The sequence below is a fragment of the Falco rusticolus genome, chromosome 3 (assembly GCF_015220075.1).
Source record: "Falco rusticolus isolate bFalRus1 chromosome 3, bFalRus1.pri, whole genome shotgun sequence".
Taxonomy (NCBI): Eukaryota; Metazoa; Chordata; class Aves; order Falconiformes; family Falconidae; genus Falco; species Falco rusticolus.
In genome coordinates, this window is record NC_051189.1 from 91,476,641 (window position 1) to 91,495,037 (window position 18,397).

At 36.9% G+C, this 18,397-nt stretch overlaps 1 protein-coding gene across 2 annotated transcripts in view; it reads left to right on the forward strand.

Annotated features, from left to right (window-relative positions):
* Positions 1-18,397, forward strand: part of EXOC2 (exocyst complex component 2) — a 133,574-nt gene that overhangs the window by 18,157 nt on the left and 97,020 nt on the right. For both annotated transcript variants that reach the window (XM_037379398.1, XM_037379399.1), the window contains exons 3-6: positions 1,685-1,861; positions 3,239-3,365; positions 13,226-13,339; positions 18,253-18,377. In XM_037379398.1, the coding sequence (XP_037235295.1) occupies positions 1,685-1,861; positions 3,239-3,365; positions 13,226-13,339; positions 18,253-18,377 (543 nt within the window). The remainder of the gene's footprint in view (positions 1-1,684; positions 1,862-3,238; positions 3,366-13,225; positions 13,340-18,252; positions 18,378-18,397) is intronic.

Sequence of the window (18,397 nt, forward strand, 5' to 3'; positions counted from 1 at the left end):
AAGCCATGCATCATAATTGTGTGGGTTTTTTTATTCCCCTCTGAAAAATAAAAACTGGCCTGATTAGAATGTTGTAAATAAATAACAACACAAACTTTTTTTTATTATTTTAAGGTTTTTTTAACGTGTGTGTATCCTATTCCACCTTCGTGCGCACACACACCCCCACACCCACCCACCGTCTCCCTTTATTCAGGCATCTTTTAAGAAACAAATCTATTGTCCTTGTTCAAGTAAAATTGCTTTCAGTTGTAATAAGATTCAGTGCCTTTCTGTTTTTTGGGGGGTTTTTTTTGAATTTCATTTTGAAAGTAGTTTTTGGCAGGGAGTAAGGCATTTTTACATCTGACAACTATGAAAACTGCCAAATTTGTCTGCTGTATAATGTCAGAGACTTAAACTGTGAGAAAAAGTAAGTGTGAAGCTTTGGTACGGAGCCACATGTGCTGACCCTTTTGTCTGTAAGTATTTTTGAAATTGATCAGAGCTTTCTAGAAATTAAAAACAAAAGCCAAGCCAACAGGGGAGGAACTGCTATGCCTGACTAATTTATACTCCAGTACAGCCTTGTCCTTTTGGACATAAGGCAAAATGTTTCTAGGTAAGGGTGTTACTCAAGAAGAATCTAATGAAGTTCTCCAAATCGATGCTATAGAAATTGGGGTCTTGCCAATTCTTCAAATCAATAAAACTCTGATTAGGAATATGGAAATTGTTGCTCTGGATCTGAGAAAACAGTCCATCTGTTCCAGCATTCAGAGTCTTGATCTGACCAGGATTGGTCACATTGATCAGTCAGCTTGATCAGCTGGTCAGACTGATTTAACATGAAACCCCAGGAAGTGCTGGACCTTATATTAAGGTGTACCTTGAAACTTAAGTGTTAAGAGGTGTTTTAAAACACTAAAGCTTGAACATACTAAAATATGCCACAGTCTTCCTGTGAGAGAGCTTCATGGCCAAAATGTATGTTATATTGTTATTTCATGACTCGTCATTTGTACTTCTGTTACGAGGAAGTTTAGAAGAGGAAATAGATGAACATTACATGACTATTCTTTTATAAAACAGGGGTAGTTTATTCGGCAGAATCAGTCTTGCATCATGCATTTTGAACAGAAAAGACTGGAACAGACTATTTGTCAATTAATACTTTTCTGACCAAAAAATGCCTCCTGTGTCCACAAAAGTTTAGCTAAACAGATAGGGTTGAAAAAAACATTTTTAATTCTGAATATTTTGCAGTGATTCTTTTTTTTTTTTGCTATTCAAAGTCATATGGAGTGAACCTATGAAAGATTTTTTGCATGCAGTTTTGATGAAAGTTTCATAGAAGTACAATATGGAACAGTAGTCCTCTAGTGTCTTGTAGACAGAAGATCTATTGTATAACATGAAGTAAAAGTTGCAGTCGAACAGCCATAACTGGTGGAAAAGATTAAAATAAGCTTCAGGCAGCGCTTGTGTGTATCATATGAAGTGTCGCTAGGATAAAAGACCTGAAATCACTTAGGGAACATCTGAAACATGTTTTTGTGACTTTCACTGTAGTTGGCTGTAAGGGATTCGAGAAGGGTCATATGTTTATGTAAAGTATGTGAAGCATCATAAATGTACTTGTGTTACAGAATTTCAAAAGGTACTTCTATTCACGGTAGCGTATTACTTCTTTTCTTTTTCCCAGGTTTAACAATCTGTGGGCACAACTGTCTGCTAACTGCTGAATGGATGTCTGCCAGTAAAATTGTGTGTCGAGTTGGACAGGCTAAAAATGACAAGGGAGACATTATTGTTACTACAAAGTCTGGTGGCAAAGGAACTTCAACTGTTTCCTTCAAACTGCTTAAACCTGAAAAAATAGGTATTTTTCTTGTTCAAATTCACATCTGTTTTCTTTGCTAAACAAATACATGACTGAGTTCCTTTTTAAATAAAATTCATGTTTAAAATGGATCCACCTCAGGACAGTTCTTCAATTGTCTAGAAGCAGAGTGTATCAATAAAATGTGCAAATATATACATAGATAAGCTCATGGTATACATGAAATTAATCCTGCTATCTCAATATCCTGCTAAAGCCCTCAATGACTAATGAAAAGTAGCCCTTTATTTTTCTGTAAGGAATAGCACTAAGCTTCTAAAATTTAAGAATTTTTAATTACCTTAGGTGTACTAGATTAATACAAAATATAAACCAGCTCATGAGCTTCACACCTGAATCCTGAGCTGACAGTTAATCCTTTAAAGAAACTTGAATCCTCAGTGCCATTTCTTATTTGTAATTCAAACCATCCTGAAAGATGGGAAGTCTGAAGTATTTCTCATGAGATGCTTAACGATTGAAATGATGTGGCCAAGCAGACCTCTGCTTAATCTAGAATCCAGTCTAAATACTCTCTGGATTGAAAATATTTCTTTCAGAACACTTCATTGATGAAGTTGGATGGTTATCTTTTCTAACATAGGGGTTCCCACAAGAACCATTTTAGACTTTTTTCTCTCAGTTAAATAACACCCGATTTCTCCCAAGCTGTACTAAGATCTTAATAATAGAAAGGTGAATCAAGTGCATATGTCACACAGTGAAGCTTTTGGTGATGGGCGAGGAGAATTGATATTTAAAAAACAGGTAAATGGGGTAATCTCTGGTGCTGAGCATCTGATGGGTATATTAGAGAAGGGCATGGCCAAGAGTAAGGCTGGCTGCACTTTTGGCTGAGGGCCAAGACCTATTGTGCCTCACCTTTATGCTTTGTTGTAAGTCAGTCCTGTGTCCTTTGAGTCATCCATCTTGGCATGTGGCCAGAGTTTACTTACTTTTTGGCTAGTGAGTGGCACAGAAAACCAATCTTCCCTAGTATATGCAAATAAGATGACCTCCAGGTAATTGCTCGGTTTGAAAGTAATAGATGACAAAATTTGGACAGATATCAAAATAGTTTGAGGAATGAAAAAATATTAATACTCTGTGATTAGGAAAATGCTCTTTAGGTATATGAAACTATGTGCTCTGTAAGAGGGTAATATTTGATACCCAGCCATGAATACCTTTTCAGCAGCTATAATAAAATAATTTAGCGTAATTGCATCCAGGTTGTTTTGCCATGTATCTTCCAATATATTACCTAGGCATGCATTTTATATTTATCAGGATTTTTCAAATTAATTCAGTATGTCAGAAGTTGATGGTGCTGGACTGCCCTTGTTGTTTTAAGGATCTGTGCTTTGTTTTCTCTAGGTATCTTGGATCAGTCTGCTGTCTGGGTGGATGAAATGAACTATTATGACATGCGCACTGATAGGAACAAAGGGATTCCCCCCTTGTCCCTACGTCCAGCTAATCCGCTTGGTATTGAGATAGACAAGTGAGTACCAAATGCCTTTAATCCACATTTTTAGTGGTTTTCTCTATATGTGCCTTAGTGAATTCCAGAAAAGTTTAATGGTTTACAGGGTAGGGAAAGATTTAAAAAACCCCATACGTATATTAGCTGTTGGTGTGCTCTTTGGTGCTCAGAAGAGTTGTTAGTGCACATTCTATCCTGCTTCATAATCCTCCTTTTTGTACCATCAATTAGAACTGTAGATAATCGAAAAGCCTGATATATTGAACCCCAGTGGTGTTTAGATTTTGAGGATTGGTAAATAACCTAAGGCTTTGGATTTGTACATTGTAGCTATGGAATACTTACTGTTGCATTTGAGTTTCATGGGGCTTTTAAGGATGTTTAGATTGCTATCTGTTGCTAAAATTGCACTGTAAAATGTGATTTATTATACCACATCAGCTAGTTTATTGAAATATTAATACTGTTTTCCAACCCACAGACTTCCTTACTTTTGTTAGTAAGTACGGTGGAATTTACGACATACTTTTTTTCTGAAATAGAAACTTTATAGTGAGTGATAAATGGAATTAGAAGGCTTTAAATGGGACACTTTTTGGGCTCCAAACCTGCCCAACTCCTAGAAATAGCATCAGGAATAATATTTCTTTTGATCAAGATACCAGCCCTACCAAAACCAAAGGGTATTTAAAATTTAACTATTGCTAGGGGTCTCCTCTGCTGAATAGTCTGTGAGGGGGAATGCATTGGAGAGAATCTGCAGCATCTGTTGTTACCTTGTTCTGATGGGGAACCTGCGCTTTCTCAAAACCCATATGGGATTTCCAGTGGATCAGTCATCACCTTCCAGCCTCTGGCTGTACGTTTTTTTTCCTAGTTTGAGTATGTATATTTCTTTCTTTTCAAAGTACTAACCCAATTTTTTTGTACTACATTGAAGATTTTGTCTCTTTGTAAGTATTTTTCTCCATCTCGTGATGTAACTTCTGACAGGTACTACTTTCATCTTCTCCAGTTTTCCAGTCCTGTTAAAATGTTGACTCTAGGACTGTGGACAATATTCCAGTATCTTACTAGAAGACTTCCTGTCTCTCCTCCAGTCTCCCTTTCCTGTTCATAAACTAAAAAAAACAGTAATCCTTTTTACCACAGTGCTGCACTGGTAACTAGCAGTGAGTGGCTTGTTAGCTGATTCTCTGAGTTGCTACTTTGCTGCTGGCACAATTGCTCGTTATTCTGTAGGGATGGCCTGGATTCCTTTATCCTGACTGTTTCTTTTTGCATTTGACTGTGTTCCTCTATTTGTTTCTTCGTTGACAAGTCTGTCATCTTAGTTCAGATGACAGTCTTTCTACTTAATGTTTTTACCAACTATTTATAAAAAAAATCTTGGTCATAAAGGTGTTATTGGTGATGATGCAAATACTGGTGAAAGAGTAATGTGGGCTTTAGTAAAACTTTACCTACATATGTTCTCAAGTTTGCTTCTTCAAGTATTGGGTGTTTTGGTTTTTTTATAGTTAGTACTTCAGTCCATGTAACGTACTGTTCTATTGGCATCGCATAAAACTATGTCTGTAATCAGTCTTATGGTAGCAAGTCTCCTTTAAACTGATATACTAATTTTGCCTGGTTACTTTATTCAATGAAGCACTTAATCTCAAAGCCAATATAATACGTTCTCAAACATTGTAACAAACAGGTGCGACTGGCTGACATTAAAACTGATTAGTTGAATTAGTTGAACCCTGCAACAGCTTTTCCAATATTTTATCTGGGATTTAAGTCAATATAACTAATTTGATTATGTAGTCCTCTCTCCATAGGTTTCTTACAATACTTCTTTCTGTAAATACAATGGTTATGACATAGTTACTTTTAATTTGTTCTTATTTTAACAAAATGTCTAATGTACTATTTGGCATCATAACCAAAATTGATAGTTCTTACAGTTCAGACAGTGTTGATGTGATAGATTAAGGATTGTCTTCCAGAAACCTAATAGCATTAGTTTGAGATTTGTTTAATTTAGTAATGTTTGGATGTTTGTTAAATAGAAACCCAGTGATACTATATTTTAAATGTTTCATCTAAAAGCATTAGAAAATACCATGTTAATGAAACCTCAGATTTTATGTGGGAAAAAAACCCATCAGAAATGTGTAAGTACAGATAGGAAATAACCTTTTTGTGAGGGGGGGAGAAATAGGGAAATCTTTGGGCAAGTATAGTATCAAGCCTCGTTTATTGGAGGTGAGGTGTGAAGATTATTGCAAGCAGTGGTGTTGAAAATTACCTGTTTGAGAGAAGGAACACTAGGCAATATAACAAGTAATTTTATAGAGGGATTGAGGAATAAGTTATGGAGAGGGGGAACTGGATGTCAATTGGAAGTCAAATACTCTCATTGGGAAGGAGAGGAAAAGCCTGGTCTGCCCTTGTGCTATGGGTGAGCATGGTATTAATACTTGTGACTGTAGATGGAACATCCTGTGTTATTAATTAGAAAGTGCCCCCTCAATGGAAAAGCTTTCATAATTTCCTTGAGAAATAGGAGCAATATATTTACTTTTATGAAATAATCTCTACTACCATACGGTTTAACTAAACTTACATGTTTGCAAATACTTGATGTGATGGGTGAGTAACGAGAAGTTGTACAAGGTAGTGAAAAAAAGCAATTATAAATTAAGAAAGGGAGTAGATAAGCAAGATACTAGCATTTACTATTGCTAGACATGGGAATAATCTGTCACTAAAGTGATAAATTGTTAGAATTTTGGTGCTTTAACAGAAGGGGATGAATGATAGTTGCGTATACAAGGAGATGGGACTCTGCAGCATAATGGATCTCTCTTTTGTTAATACCTTTGGCTTCTTTAAACTATTTTAAAATGTGTAAAATTTGGGGTGTATTTTAATTTTGAAGCTGAAGCATTCAGCATTGATCTGTCTTGGTGGGATTTACAACCCTTGCACCGTAATGGCTGCTCAGGGAAAGGAGTGCCTTATATTAGTGCTGCAAATAGTAAACAAAATAAACATTTGCAGAGAGGACCAGGGAGAAAAACAGTGAAAAACAGATGTGAGAAAATAGGATAGGAATAAGCTAGATAGGAGCATGCTGAAGAGAAGGTAGGAAGTGGCTAGACTGCAGACTGAAGTAAGTCCTTCCTCTAGAAAGTGGTTGTCAGTCATCAGCAAATGATACAGAAGAGACAATCTGCAGCATGGGAAAGAGGTGTATCACCTATCTGTTGTGATTTTTTTTAAAGTTTTATTTCTTTTTAATATGGGTTATGCTTAGTTCTAAAAGTTTCTTTTATGGCTTTTTTAAAACATTGTTCATGTTACTTTGTCCAAATAAAATGTGTTTTAAAGTTAATTGTGGCTTTTGAATCATTCAGATGGATACTTTCAAGGTGTTGCAAATGGGACATGGGTATACTGCAAAAAAGATCTGGTAAGGCGCAGAAGTGCTTTAGTACAGCATTTCATTAAACTATTAGGCAAGCACAGAGACAAATACGTTTATGCTGACTCAGTAGACATAACGATTGGAATTTAGTTGCAAGTGACTGGGATTTAAGTGAACAAAAAGTTTCGACAGTAAATTAGATAACAGGGGGTCTAACACATTCTATTAATTAGAATACTGCCTGTAGATGCATTGTGGAAGTAAAATATATTCTCAAAATAGGCACTGGAATCTTCTTTTTACATTCAAATGTTGGAAGGATGCAAAGTAAGAACTATGGGTATATACTCATCCTCCTGGTTGTTTTTTACACAGTCAAGTTATTTTAAATATTATATTTATATGCAATGTACAAGCCATTATATCTTGCAGCCTACATGTTTAACAGGTAGTAGGTATATGTAATTTCTGGCTGATAAGTTCTTCATATTTTCTAAGAATCAATTGTTGTTCTCATGCCATACAACTAAGAATCTCACTTGCTGAATAGTATCATTTCTGTTGTAATGAAACTTGAACTTGCTGGTTATTATGTGTCAGTGGTGATCCTGAAAGTCACAAATGTTTTCCTAGAAGAATGTTTGCACACATTGGTCTCCTTCCTTGCTAATGGTTCTGCGTTCATCTTTCAAAACACAGAACTGATTCCATTAGATGAGGTTTCTTACATTGCAGTCGCTTACTGCATATTGTGTGCGTGCTATGAAGTATTTCATTCACACCAGAAGATAGATACTTAAAATATTTAATCTTTAATTTCTAGTTTTTTGGTTTTCAGAGTGGAGTAAAGACTGATACAAAGCTTTAGTTTTCCGTCACCATCTTTATGCTGGCTTTAAGTGCAAAGCAGGTCTGTGCCACCTTCCTCCCCAAGGAGTGTTCCTGGCTGTGGTGTTAAGCATACGTAGCCAGGAACGCTTACGGAAAGCTTAAGTAACTTGCAGGAAGAAAAAGAGTATACAGAGCAGTCGCCTCAGACTGAGAAACGTGGAAACCTGGTGTGAAAATACTGACATTTACAGTGGTGTTGCAGTACTTTGGTTTTTGCAGTTTAGAGCTGTTACAAGAGCAAGTTGGTAGTTATGTCCTACCAACATAGGATTGTTCAGAATTTTGAGTGGTTCTGGGAGGGAATATGTGATGCTTGTTTCGTAACGGCACTGGTTGAAATCTGTTGGTGGAAAATTTAGTTATGTGTAAGACTGGTGAATGAATTGCTTGCTCATTTGTACCACATACTTTTCCTCTCCAGCACAAGTCCTTGCTTAATCAAAGGTTCCCTGCCTCTTTTACCTACTCTGTCAGACCAAGAAAATCCATTCTCTGCAAAGCGGTAACAGCAGTCAGACCTAGTGGTGGTTAGAAAATCTTTGAATAGTGTTTGTTGTTTTGCATGTAGCAGAGGTCATTATGGTGGATCCATCTCGTACATGAAAGCAAATACTGACATGCTAAGTACATTCCACATACTTCTGTATCCACCCACTCAGTACAGATGCTTCCCTCTTCCCACGACGGCTTCCAAAACAGTTCATCTGGGAGGAGGGAACAGATGATCTTACGCTGCCACCTAATGGTAAACATCAGCTTGCTACCATGAGATAGGAAAAGACTTTCTGGAGACTTTGATATTTATTTATAAGTGGCTTGTATGGAAACGCAGTCAGTTTCATCCTTCAATGCGATGGGCTTGTGAAAACGTTTATCAGAGATCCACGTGGAAAAATTATGAAACCTGCAGGTGTACACAATATATATGTGTACATATGTACATATGTATATGATGCTGTACACAGTATATAGTCCTAGTTTTATGACTTTAAAAACATAGTAGCACTTAACTGCTTGTAAGGCTGATGCATCGCTTGCAGCTACCAGCCTGTAACCTCTTAGTAGATATCTCACATTCTGCCATGTCTCAAATATGGTTGTCATTTTGTTGTCGTATTTCTGATAAACCCATGCTACTAGGGAGTAATTGCCAGAGGGCATCCTTGTCTTTTTGCTGTTGGAGATCTTTGTTAACACCTCCTGATTTGTTGTGTTTAGTCTACTCCAGGGTCCCTTATGCTGGTCGTCTTGCATGCATTATGAGCACAGTAGAGCTACTACAAAGCCTGCTTCTAGGAGTCTGACTGGTACCAGACAGAGGGAGGAGTGTACAGCAGCTCTAGCTGGAGCTTGTTTATGCTGGTTGCTATTCAGAATCTGTGTTTATTTAAAGTTGCTCCTTTTGACCTATAAACTCCTGTGGAATTGAGGTTCAAGTTACCTTTTGGTGGCTGTATCCTGTTTTGGGACCTGCGTTTAATCTGCAAATGTTGTCATGTATGCTGAAAAGCATACTATGAGATTTTGAAACTCTGGGAGGAAAATAATCTTGACAGAAAAATCACACCTTGCTAAGCTGCATTCATAGTCAGGCTCTGCTCATGAGTATCCATTGCATTCTGTTGTTGTTACTCAATTGTGACTACTTGGAGGTTGTGATTTACCCATGGAGATACAACTAATCTTAAACCTCTGCAGAATATAAGTGCTCTGTATGTGCACAAGTTCTGCAGTAGAATTTGTAAGAGCCAATATAGACTGTGATGTTAAATTAGATTTATTGAGTGTCAGGCTATAGAGAACCTAAAGTTTGGGCTACTAGAGGGAGTGCCTTGTATTGTTGGGCGCGTGCGGTGCAAGTGAATTGATTGTACCCTGTGTGTTTTGAATACAAAGCAGACATGCATGGCCTTTACATGGAAGTAAGGACCACTACATTTAATACCGCATGACTGTATTAGCTATACTTAAAATATGTTTGAGGGAAGTGAAAGTGTGTAGTGGACTGAAACCAAATTTATTTTAATTCTAGTTCTTATGAATATAAACAGCATGTGAAATCTTAACTACTTTTATATTTAAAATCGTTACTGATGGATGAGTGAGACTACTTAAAAATGTTAACTACGTGTCTTGTACCGGGTCTGGTTCTGTTTTAAATAGAAGTCTACCTAGCAGAAAGCACTACTATGTAGATCCTATATGTGTACCTTTGCTGAAATTATAAAGGTAGTGAAATATGTGGAGTTATCAAGGATGGTGAACTTCTCTCTTCTTTTTCTGAGGTTTTCTGAATTCAGTTTGTGGTTCTCAAGTTTCTTTTACAGTGATTGCTTTCTAGTCAATGATTAAGTATTCAGAGTTGCTTCCTGAAGTGATTCTTGTATAATGAGCAAATCAACAGAAAAAAGATCAACAATTTCATTGCATGTCAGCTCAGTCTCGGTTTTTGCTACTAGTTCATATTTGCCCCATAATGTTGAAATGAGTAAAACAGAAATACTTTCTCAAGTCACATATGTGCTTTTTTATAAGTAAACCGTAAGCAGATTTTCATGAGAACTTCCAAGGACTTATTTAATTTACTAATGGAAGTTAATGAAACAAACTTGTGTATATGTGGAATCAGTCTCTTTTTAGATGCATCTGGCCAGGCCAGACATTTTAGAAGTACAGTTGCTTTCAGTTTGAACTTTTTAGTGAGCAGCTAATTGTGAAGACAGCTGTACCAAGTCATTACAAGCTGCTTCTATCTGTTAGTGGAAAAACTACTGGTAAAATTTATGATAAAAATGAGGATACTACACCACAGAGTATAATATATTGTTAACAGACTGCACACATTCACATTCATATTTCTACTCTGTTGTGACTATGTCTAAAATATGTCTGCACAGATAAAAGTACCCATAAACGCATTGATAATTTATGGTTCTGCACAAGTACATCTGCTGGGAAAAAAGCTCCTAATAACTTTTCAATGCAGCGAAACATCACACTGAAGAAACCCCACCCTTCATTTCTGCCCCACTGTCTGTGGGCAAAAGTAATTTGCAGGAATTTATTACATCCCTGGCTAAATTATTGGGGTTTCTCTCCCCCTCTCTCAAATAGGGTTTTTTCCCCTAGGAATTGTATAGCTCATGCATAGGCTTAAACTGCTATGCGTACGTCTTACAATCTTGCAATGAGTAGCATTTGGTAATGGTATATTTGTTGAGTGAGTGTGTGTGCTTTTTGTGTTATATCTATTCTTTTGTCTTCTGAGAAAATGTACTGATGTTCTGAAAAATATGAACAGAATTCTGCTTCTGTATTGTGTGTGTGCACTTATACAGTGCTTGTACTGGAGATCTGAGTCTCTTCTGAGGTAACTGTAATTTTTTTATTGTTTCTGGGTTTTAGCATTAAAAAATGGGTTTGACCACAAAGATGCCACCATGTGTGGATTTAATAAAAAAGCTTTTTTGGACAGTCATGCCAGGTATCACATGTGAAGTACCATCCTGTAGATTCATGTGCCTGCTGGGCACTTCTGACTACTGTGTGTGAAAAGTAAGATATCTTTACATGTCTTTAAAGGAAGGATAAATTAAAACTTTCTTCGCCTTCTTCCATGCATTGGCATTTTCTGTGCACTAACTGGCATTCATGAAATGCAACGTCATTGGTAATTCTGAATCTTACTGCTTATGTTTATATATTTTTATATTAGTATTATCACTTTTTCATTGAACAGAGAGAAATATTGGGACCCTCATTTTTAGTTGTTACATTTGCTGCACTAGTTGCTACACTAGTTTCCCCTGTCTCTCTAGTTTTCATATGTCATTGCTTTTCCTTGCATCTAATTTGATTTTTTTTCTTGGTTTTAAAAAGTATTGTTTAATGCCACTGCTGTAATCAAGTGCTACTGATGAAAGACTTCTGTGCCATGTCATTATATATGTAAGTCCTTTGTATCTGGTTGTGCTAATGGCCATTTGGATATGAATAGAAACTTGTACAGAAAACAACTATTTTTTTTCTGTATAATTGTACTTTTTAATGTGCCTGCCTTTAGATTTGCTTCACTTCGTCTGCTGTTCAAGATAGCTTTAGCTATCTTGAAACATGTTTAGATTACAGAAAAATTAAAACTAACAAATCACTGCCTTCGTGTCCGTTGAAAATGGCTTTTCATACTATTAAATGTATTTCCAATAGCTGACTCCAGATTGCTACTCCCACCCAAGTTTGATCTCAGATGCAAAGTATGGCAGGTTTGCATTTGCATACAGTGTGCTTTGTATAGCAGAGCTCACCTAGCTTGTGAGCATCAAGGAGGGATTTTTATTGACTTGAGTTTGACATTTGTAATCCAAAAATCCAAAAATTTTTAGAATAGAGTATTTCATTTGGAAGGGATCTACAGGAATCATACAGCCCAACTGCCTGACCAATTCAGGGCTTACCAAAAGTAAACTTTTGCCACAAAAACAAAACCTTGTTTGCCACAATTAGTTTCTGAAGATGGGATGCAGCTGTGGGTAAAGAATAGAATGGTGAGTGCACCTGGTGATGTACTGGGAGCACACGATGGAATGAATGTAGCCAAGTGTTAAGTGTGTGTCTGGACTGCAGGATGAAGATTGTCATGTTTCATGTTTTCATCAAAAAGTGCTTTAAATATTTTTATTACACTGACTTTAAATGGAATACATTTTCTGTATGAGTATCTTAGAAGCTACTTGTAATGTCAAATACACTGTTATAAAGAATCTGCTTTTACAAGGAATTGGCTCGCATGCTAGCTTTATGCATTGTAAGACTGAATAAAAACAAACAAAACATGCTGTTTCTCACTCGAGACATGCCCACTTTTGTTTTGTGTACTATGAACAGAGATGGATCAGTATATTCTGTTTTGCAAGAGGGTGATTTTAACTCAGGGTGTTTGTATATAATGGAAGTATGTTCCATGTATCTTCCTTTGTGTTTCCGTGGGACTTGGGCTGCACATGGACCAATAGACAGTGATGGTGCGAGATCAATTACTAGCTGTCAACTGGTGATGTCCTGTCATTTAAAAGTTAAAGATACTGTTCCATGGCTTATAGACAATATTATTTCTTATTTACTTGGTTTGATGTACTGATTTTCCTATTTAAAAGGTAAGAGTTGACTCTGAGTACATCCAGCATTAGTGGTCCTGCATGTGAATATTAGTAATACCATGGTGAGTCTGTCTAGTCTCATTTTCTGAAGGCAGCAGTTCTCTTTCTTTAAAAGCGTTTTGTACAGGCAATATTTCTGTCATGTGTAAAGGTGAAATCAAAATGGTAAAATTAGGTTTACTTAATTAGATTTCAATCTCTTCTTTCCCAGGCAGGCTACATGTGTGTATAATACCAGATTTAATTTCATGGTGAGATACAAGTTTATATTTACATCTTGTTGCAACATGATTTGGTTGGTTTGGGTTTTTTTTGTTTTGTTTTGGTTTGGGTTTTTTTATAATGTGGCATTACTAATTGTAAGCTGTTCACAAGAACATGTCTCACTGAAGAAATGAATATTCATTTTTCAGAGGCAGATTTCCTCAAAAAGATTTAGAGGCACTGTTTCCTGGGATGAGTGCTGATTTCACTAGCGAAAACTTTTCTGCTGCCTGGTATCTGATTGAGAATCATTCAACAACAAGGTTTGTTACTATCATAAAAATAATTGTTTTAAGTGCAAGTCACTCAATGTTATTTCATTATCCAATAGACGTGTCATTGGTGGTTGATGTTTACAGTAATAGACCTGTAGTTTCTACTGCCTGTGATGTTTCTGCTTGGCTAGAAACGTGAATCAACAAGTTTTGCTCAATGTGGTTATGAAGAAAACTTCATTTTTAACCAGATCTAATTTATGGCTTGCTTCCCCCCCCTCCCCCATGTAAGATGGGGAAGAAGAGAATGTCTTTCTTCAGGCTAAAGCCCTCTGTGTATGAAGAAGTTGGGCAGCATGGCCTTAAGTGGACACTCCAGGGGTTAAGTCATGACTAGAGGCTCAGGATCACTGAACAGACTAAGAGTAAACCAGTAGTATCAGTTAGCTTTTAGTTAACTCTTGTGGAAAATGCTATAGTAAATTAAGTTGGACAAATGAGTAAGATCTTTGAGGTAAATCTCTCAACGTCATTAATGTCTTAATTTTTAAACCTAGTTCATAATATGTACTTACATGAATGCATTACATAAATACATTTTGCATGTATAAGTGAGTTCTGAAACTTTTATCTGCTGGTGTTTGGATAATACTGGAAGCCATTTTTAGTAGAGAGGATGAGCCTTTTTTTTGTTGTTGTTTATAGCTGGGTATTCTGATTAGCATTTTGAAAGGCAATACCACTTTGCAGATTTAATATGTTTTTTGTTATCTTATGGTAGAAACAAGGTTGGATTTGTTTGAGGTTTGGTGGGTTTTTTGGGGGGGGTTTGGTTTTGTTGTTTTTTGGGTGGTGGTGGTTGATTTTAGGAGCTCCAGAAATAAGCATTAATCTGCTTGGGAAATTCCTCGCAAAGTGGTGGCAGATTGAAGAGGCAAAACAACAGCAAGAGAACATTATTATCTAATACATATGAAGTGACGGCATGTTTTTATATCCAATAACTAAAAGAGGAGTGATTCAAAATGAATTCTACCTCGCACAACCTGATAACTTCAGGGATCACGAGGTTTTTAAAAAAGCTGGGGGGTTAACAGTGAGAAGGAACAAACAGCTTTTGATGTAACTGTTTTATGTTTGGCACTTGGACTGTTGCTGTTTTGTTGCTCCTTCATGTGGGCACCAGTGACACTGCCAAGGAAGATGTGGAACAGATCAAGAGTTGATTGCAAAACCCTGGGGGCAAAAGTGAAGAACATGGGAGCCCAGGTATTCAGTTTCATTTACATGTGAAGGAGAAAGCTTCAAGTGTTAGCGGATGCATCCCGTAGTTTCAGAGGTGGCTGTACCGCTGGTTTCAAAGGCAGCGTTTTTTACTCCTGTAGCCATGGATCCATTACTAAAGAACAAGGACCGCTAGTCAGAAATGGGATTCATTTGAAGAAGTGGGGCGGGAACATCTTTGTCAGCAGGTTTGCACTTTGGTGACAAGGACTTCAAATTAGGAATATCAGGGGATGGTGATAACAGCTTGAGTTAATGAAGGGACGGAGTGCTACATACGTGGTTCAGTGATGGCATTGAGAGTGCTGTTGGGAATTGCAAAACCAGCTGGAAGGATCTAACCTCAAGTGCCTTTACACATGTAGCCTGGGAAACAAGAAGCCAGAGCCCCACATATGGGATTAGACAAGCACATCACTGGAATAAAGTGGGGTAGCTCATGTGCCTGGTGTTCTATGATGGATGGGAAGAGGCTTTCTCAGAAATACATCCAAGAAAGAACAGATGGACTTGACCTTTGTGTGAAGGAACAGCTTGAATAAATACATGCTCCCTCTTATGGAGCAGGTAGCAGGATGGTTGAGAGCTTGTTAAAGAGGCTGGAAAGGCTAACATCGCAGTGGGATGAGGAATTGAACAAAATCTTCCTTAAGAAACTTGAGGAAGCCTGCACAGAGCAAACCCTGGTTCCTGTACAGGACTTTAACCTCTGTGATTTACAGGAAGGGCAACCATCCAGGAGGCTTGTGGAGAGTCCTGGGAATGTCTTCTAACGTAGCTGCTAGGTGGGCAATCAGGGGTGCTGTTTTCCTAGATCTGATTCGTGCAGGCAAGGCAGGGGACATGATAACCAGTGGCAGCCTTGGCTGTAGCAGTCACAAAATACTTGGGTGCAAGGCTCTAAGGGATGTGGGGAAGGCAGGCGACAGAGTACGTGCCTGGGTTGGGCAACAGTAGTATAGAAGAAAATCTGGTGTTTGTAACATGCCAGAAATACCAGTTGGCTGTCTAGTCCATACCATCTTTTGGGGTGTATTAGCAAGGCTGTGTTATGTAAGATATGGGGATAATTACTCTGCTCATTGTTACTAAAGCTGTAGTTGAAGTGCTCTGCCCAGTTTTGGCCACTGGTTTAAAAAAGATAGGAAAGCAGAGACACAAAAACAGGAGTATGTAAGTATCTGTGGGTGTACAGCTTGAATGAGTTATGTGCCTTTAGAAAGGAAACAAGATTAATTCAGAAATAATACATTAATATATAATTTAGGTTAGGTGCAGATTAAAACCAATATTTGATTGCTTAAACCCTGGGACTGTGTAACTGAGTGCTGCAGAATCACCATTATGGAGAGTGCTGAGATTTAATTTAACAGCTGTCTGTCATGGGTGGCTTGGGTACATTTAAGGATGCTGTAGACCCAGAAAATTAATTAAATTACTATTTAGACTGATTTAAGTTACTCTTTTTATCAGAATTGCCATGGAATATGAACGACAGCATAATGTGGTGGTTGTAAAGCCTAGTATGGCAAGGTGTCAGTAAGAACATTGATTTTTCTGGTCATCAGTACTATGAGTTGATAATAAATAATTACATGAGCTTGCATGGTGCCTTTTTAACTTGTACTGTGCCAGTGGGTCAGTGCCTGAGTGTCCATTCTCATGGACTTTTAAAACTTCCTATTAAGAAAAAAAATATTCTTAACACTTTGTCTAGCATCAGCTTAAATACTTCATCTTTCTTGGGGGAAAAAAACCCACAAACAACTTTCATTCAAGTCATGAACCCATCAGTCTAGTGGAATAAAAGATACTCATTTCTGGTTTTAAATGAAAGCTGGGGGTTTTTGCATATTAGCTCAGTTTATATTGGTTTACAAAGTCTGAATCTTAGTGTTGGACGTACAAAAGCTGTATAAAACTCAACAGGAAGAATGGCTCAAAGGGTAGGGTGAATCCAGTCATGTTTTGAATCTAATTATAAATAACTTTTTAAATAAAGAAGGGGAAAAAATGGATTTACTTCTTCTCACTTCAAAATGTGTAGTCTTAGAAATATTCTGGAATTGTATAATTATCTGCCTCATATCATTTGTGCTGTTTTTGCGGAAACACACAGCAACAGTTTAGTTCTTGTCCTCTACATAACCTCAGGTATTGGGAATGCTAAATTTGTGGTGCAGTGATGTTTTGGTTAGCTTATGTCTGTTTTTTCCTTGAAGGAAATTCTTTGTAAGCAACCAAAATAACTTTTTTTTTTTTACCTCAGCAATATTCTGACAAATATAAATAAACTATGCAGACATAGTATTAGATCATCAGGTAAGGTGAAACAGTGCTTAAAAGATAACTGTACAGATTTTTTTTAGTTTGAAAATGCTGCTGGTAAGTACTTCTTGTATGCCCAAATAGACCCATCCAGCTATTGAATAATGTGATTTCTGTCCAGCAGATGGAAACAGGAAATAAAACAAAATGTTGTGACATCATTAATATAAAAAGGAAAATGCATGTAAGTGCACCAGTGTGTTTTGTCTTCCAGCAGGTGGTGACAGCTTTCCCACTGCCTAGGCTAAAGTTTGGTTTGTTGTCTTAACATGTCTTTTTCTACCTGTTTAAAATGGGCAAAGAGTATTGGTGGAATTGCCTTATGCCTTAATTTCCTTACTTCATTGTTTCCCTCTCCTCACCGAGGTATAGTGCAGTTTTTTTGATTCCTTTGTGTCAGGGAGATGGGTTTAGCCTGCAGGTAGGAGAAATTACTTTAAGCATGAAAATCATGTGTTATATTTGTGTTTCTGAGCTTGTTCATGATAGTGCTTTTGTAATTAATCCAGCAGCATAACTACTGAGATCATATTCATAGTCATCAACAAAAAGATGATATGCAAGTAATGAAGAATTAGTCATGATGTAAGACTTCTAAAGTAATTGCAGCTGATTGCAAAAAGTAAAAATGTGAAATCAAATGTAAACTGGCAGTAATCTGGAAATATTAGGAAACTAAGATAAAAAGTAACCTACCATACAAACAATAGTGATGAGTTGGCAGTTAATACTGCCCTGTGAAGTGTCTTTCAAAAATAATTCAGTAGACTATATATAAAAAACATACTTCCATAAAGCAGGAATCCATTCAGCTTTTCTTTATTTTTGCACTAATATTGTCTTCGATTCTGAGCTGTATGTCCAAACTCATATAAAAATATTGAAGGAATTCAGAAACAGAAAGTGAAAAAGGTTTGTGAACTAAGCTGCAGAGTTAAACAAATAAACAAATATCTCTTATTAAAGAGACTTCTAACATGCCAGTTACATAACCAGTAGTTAATCTGGTGTGCTAAGTGTAGTGAGTTGGACTATCACCTATTTAAGGTAGTACAGTTAAGAGCAATATTGCATGTTTAAAAGAAATTTCTTGACTAATTTGTGTTACAAAGAAATCTATTCCATCACAAGTGATAGAAACCCTCCATTTGGGATTAAAATTAAAACAGGAAAGCTCTTTGGACTAAAAGTAAGCTGTCATCAAGCAGCACACTTTTTCGCAATTACTCAGTCATTAATAGTTGTTGCAGAAGTAGCTGGCTTGCTTTTCCAAGTAGTTGTTCCATTTATTCATTAGCTGACCTTGTTCGTTGTTTGAACGTCACAGGGGTTTTCTTGTTTCTTTTCAGTTTTGATCAGCTCAAAATGGCTGTTGTGAATTTGAAGAAACAAGCCAATAAGAAAAATGAGGGCAGTCTAGCTTATGTGAAAGGAGGTCTCAGCACATTCTTTGAAGCACAGGATGCTCTGTCAGGTAAATATGCTTTGTGCTTA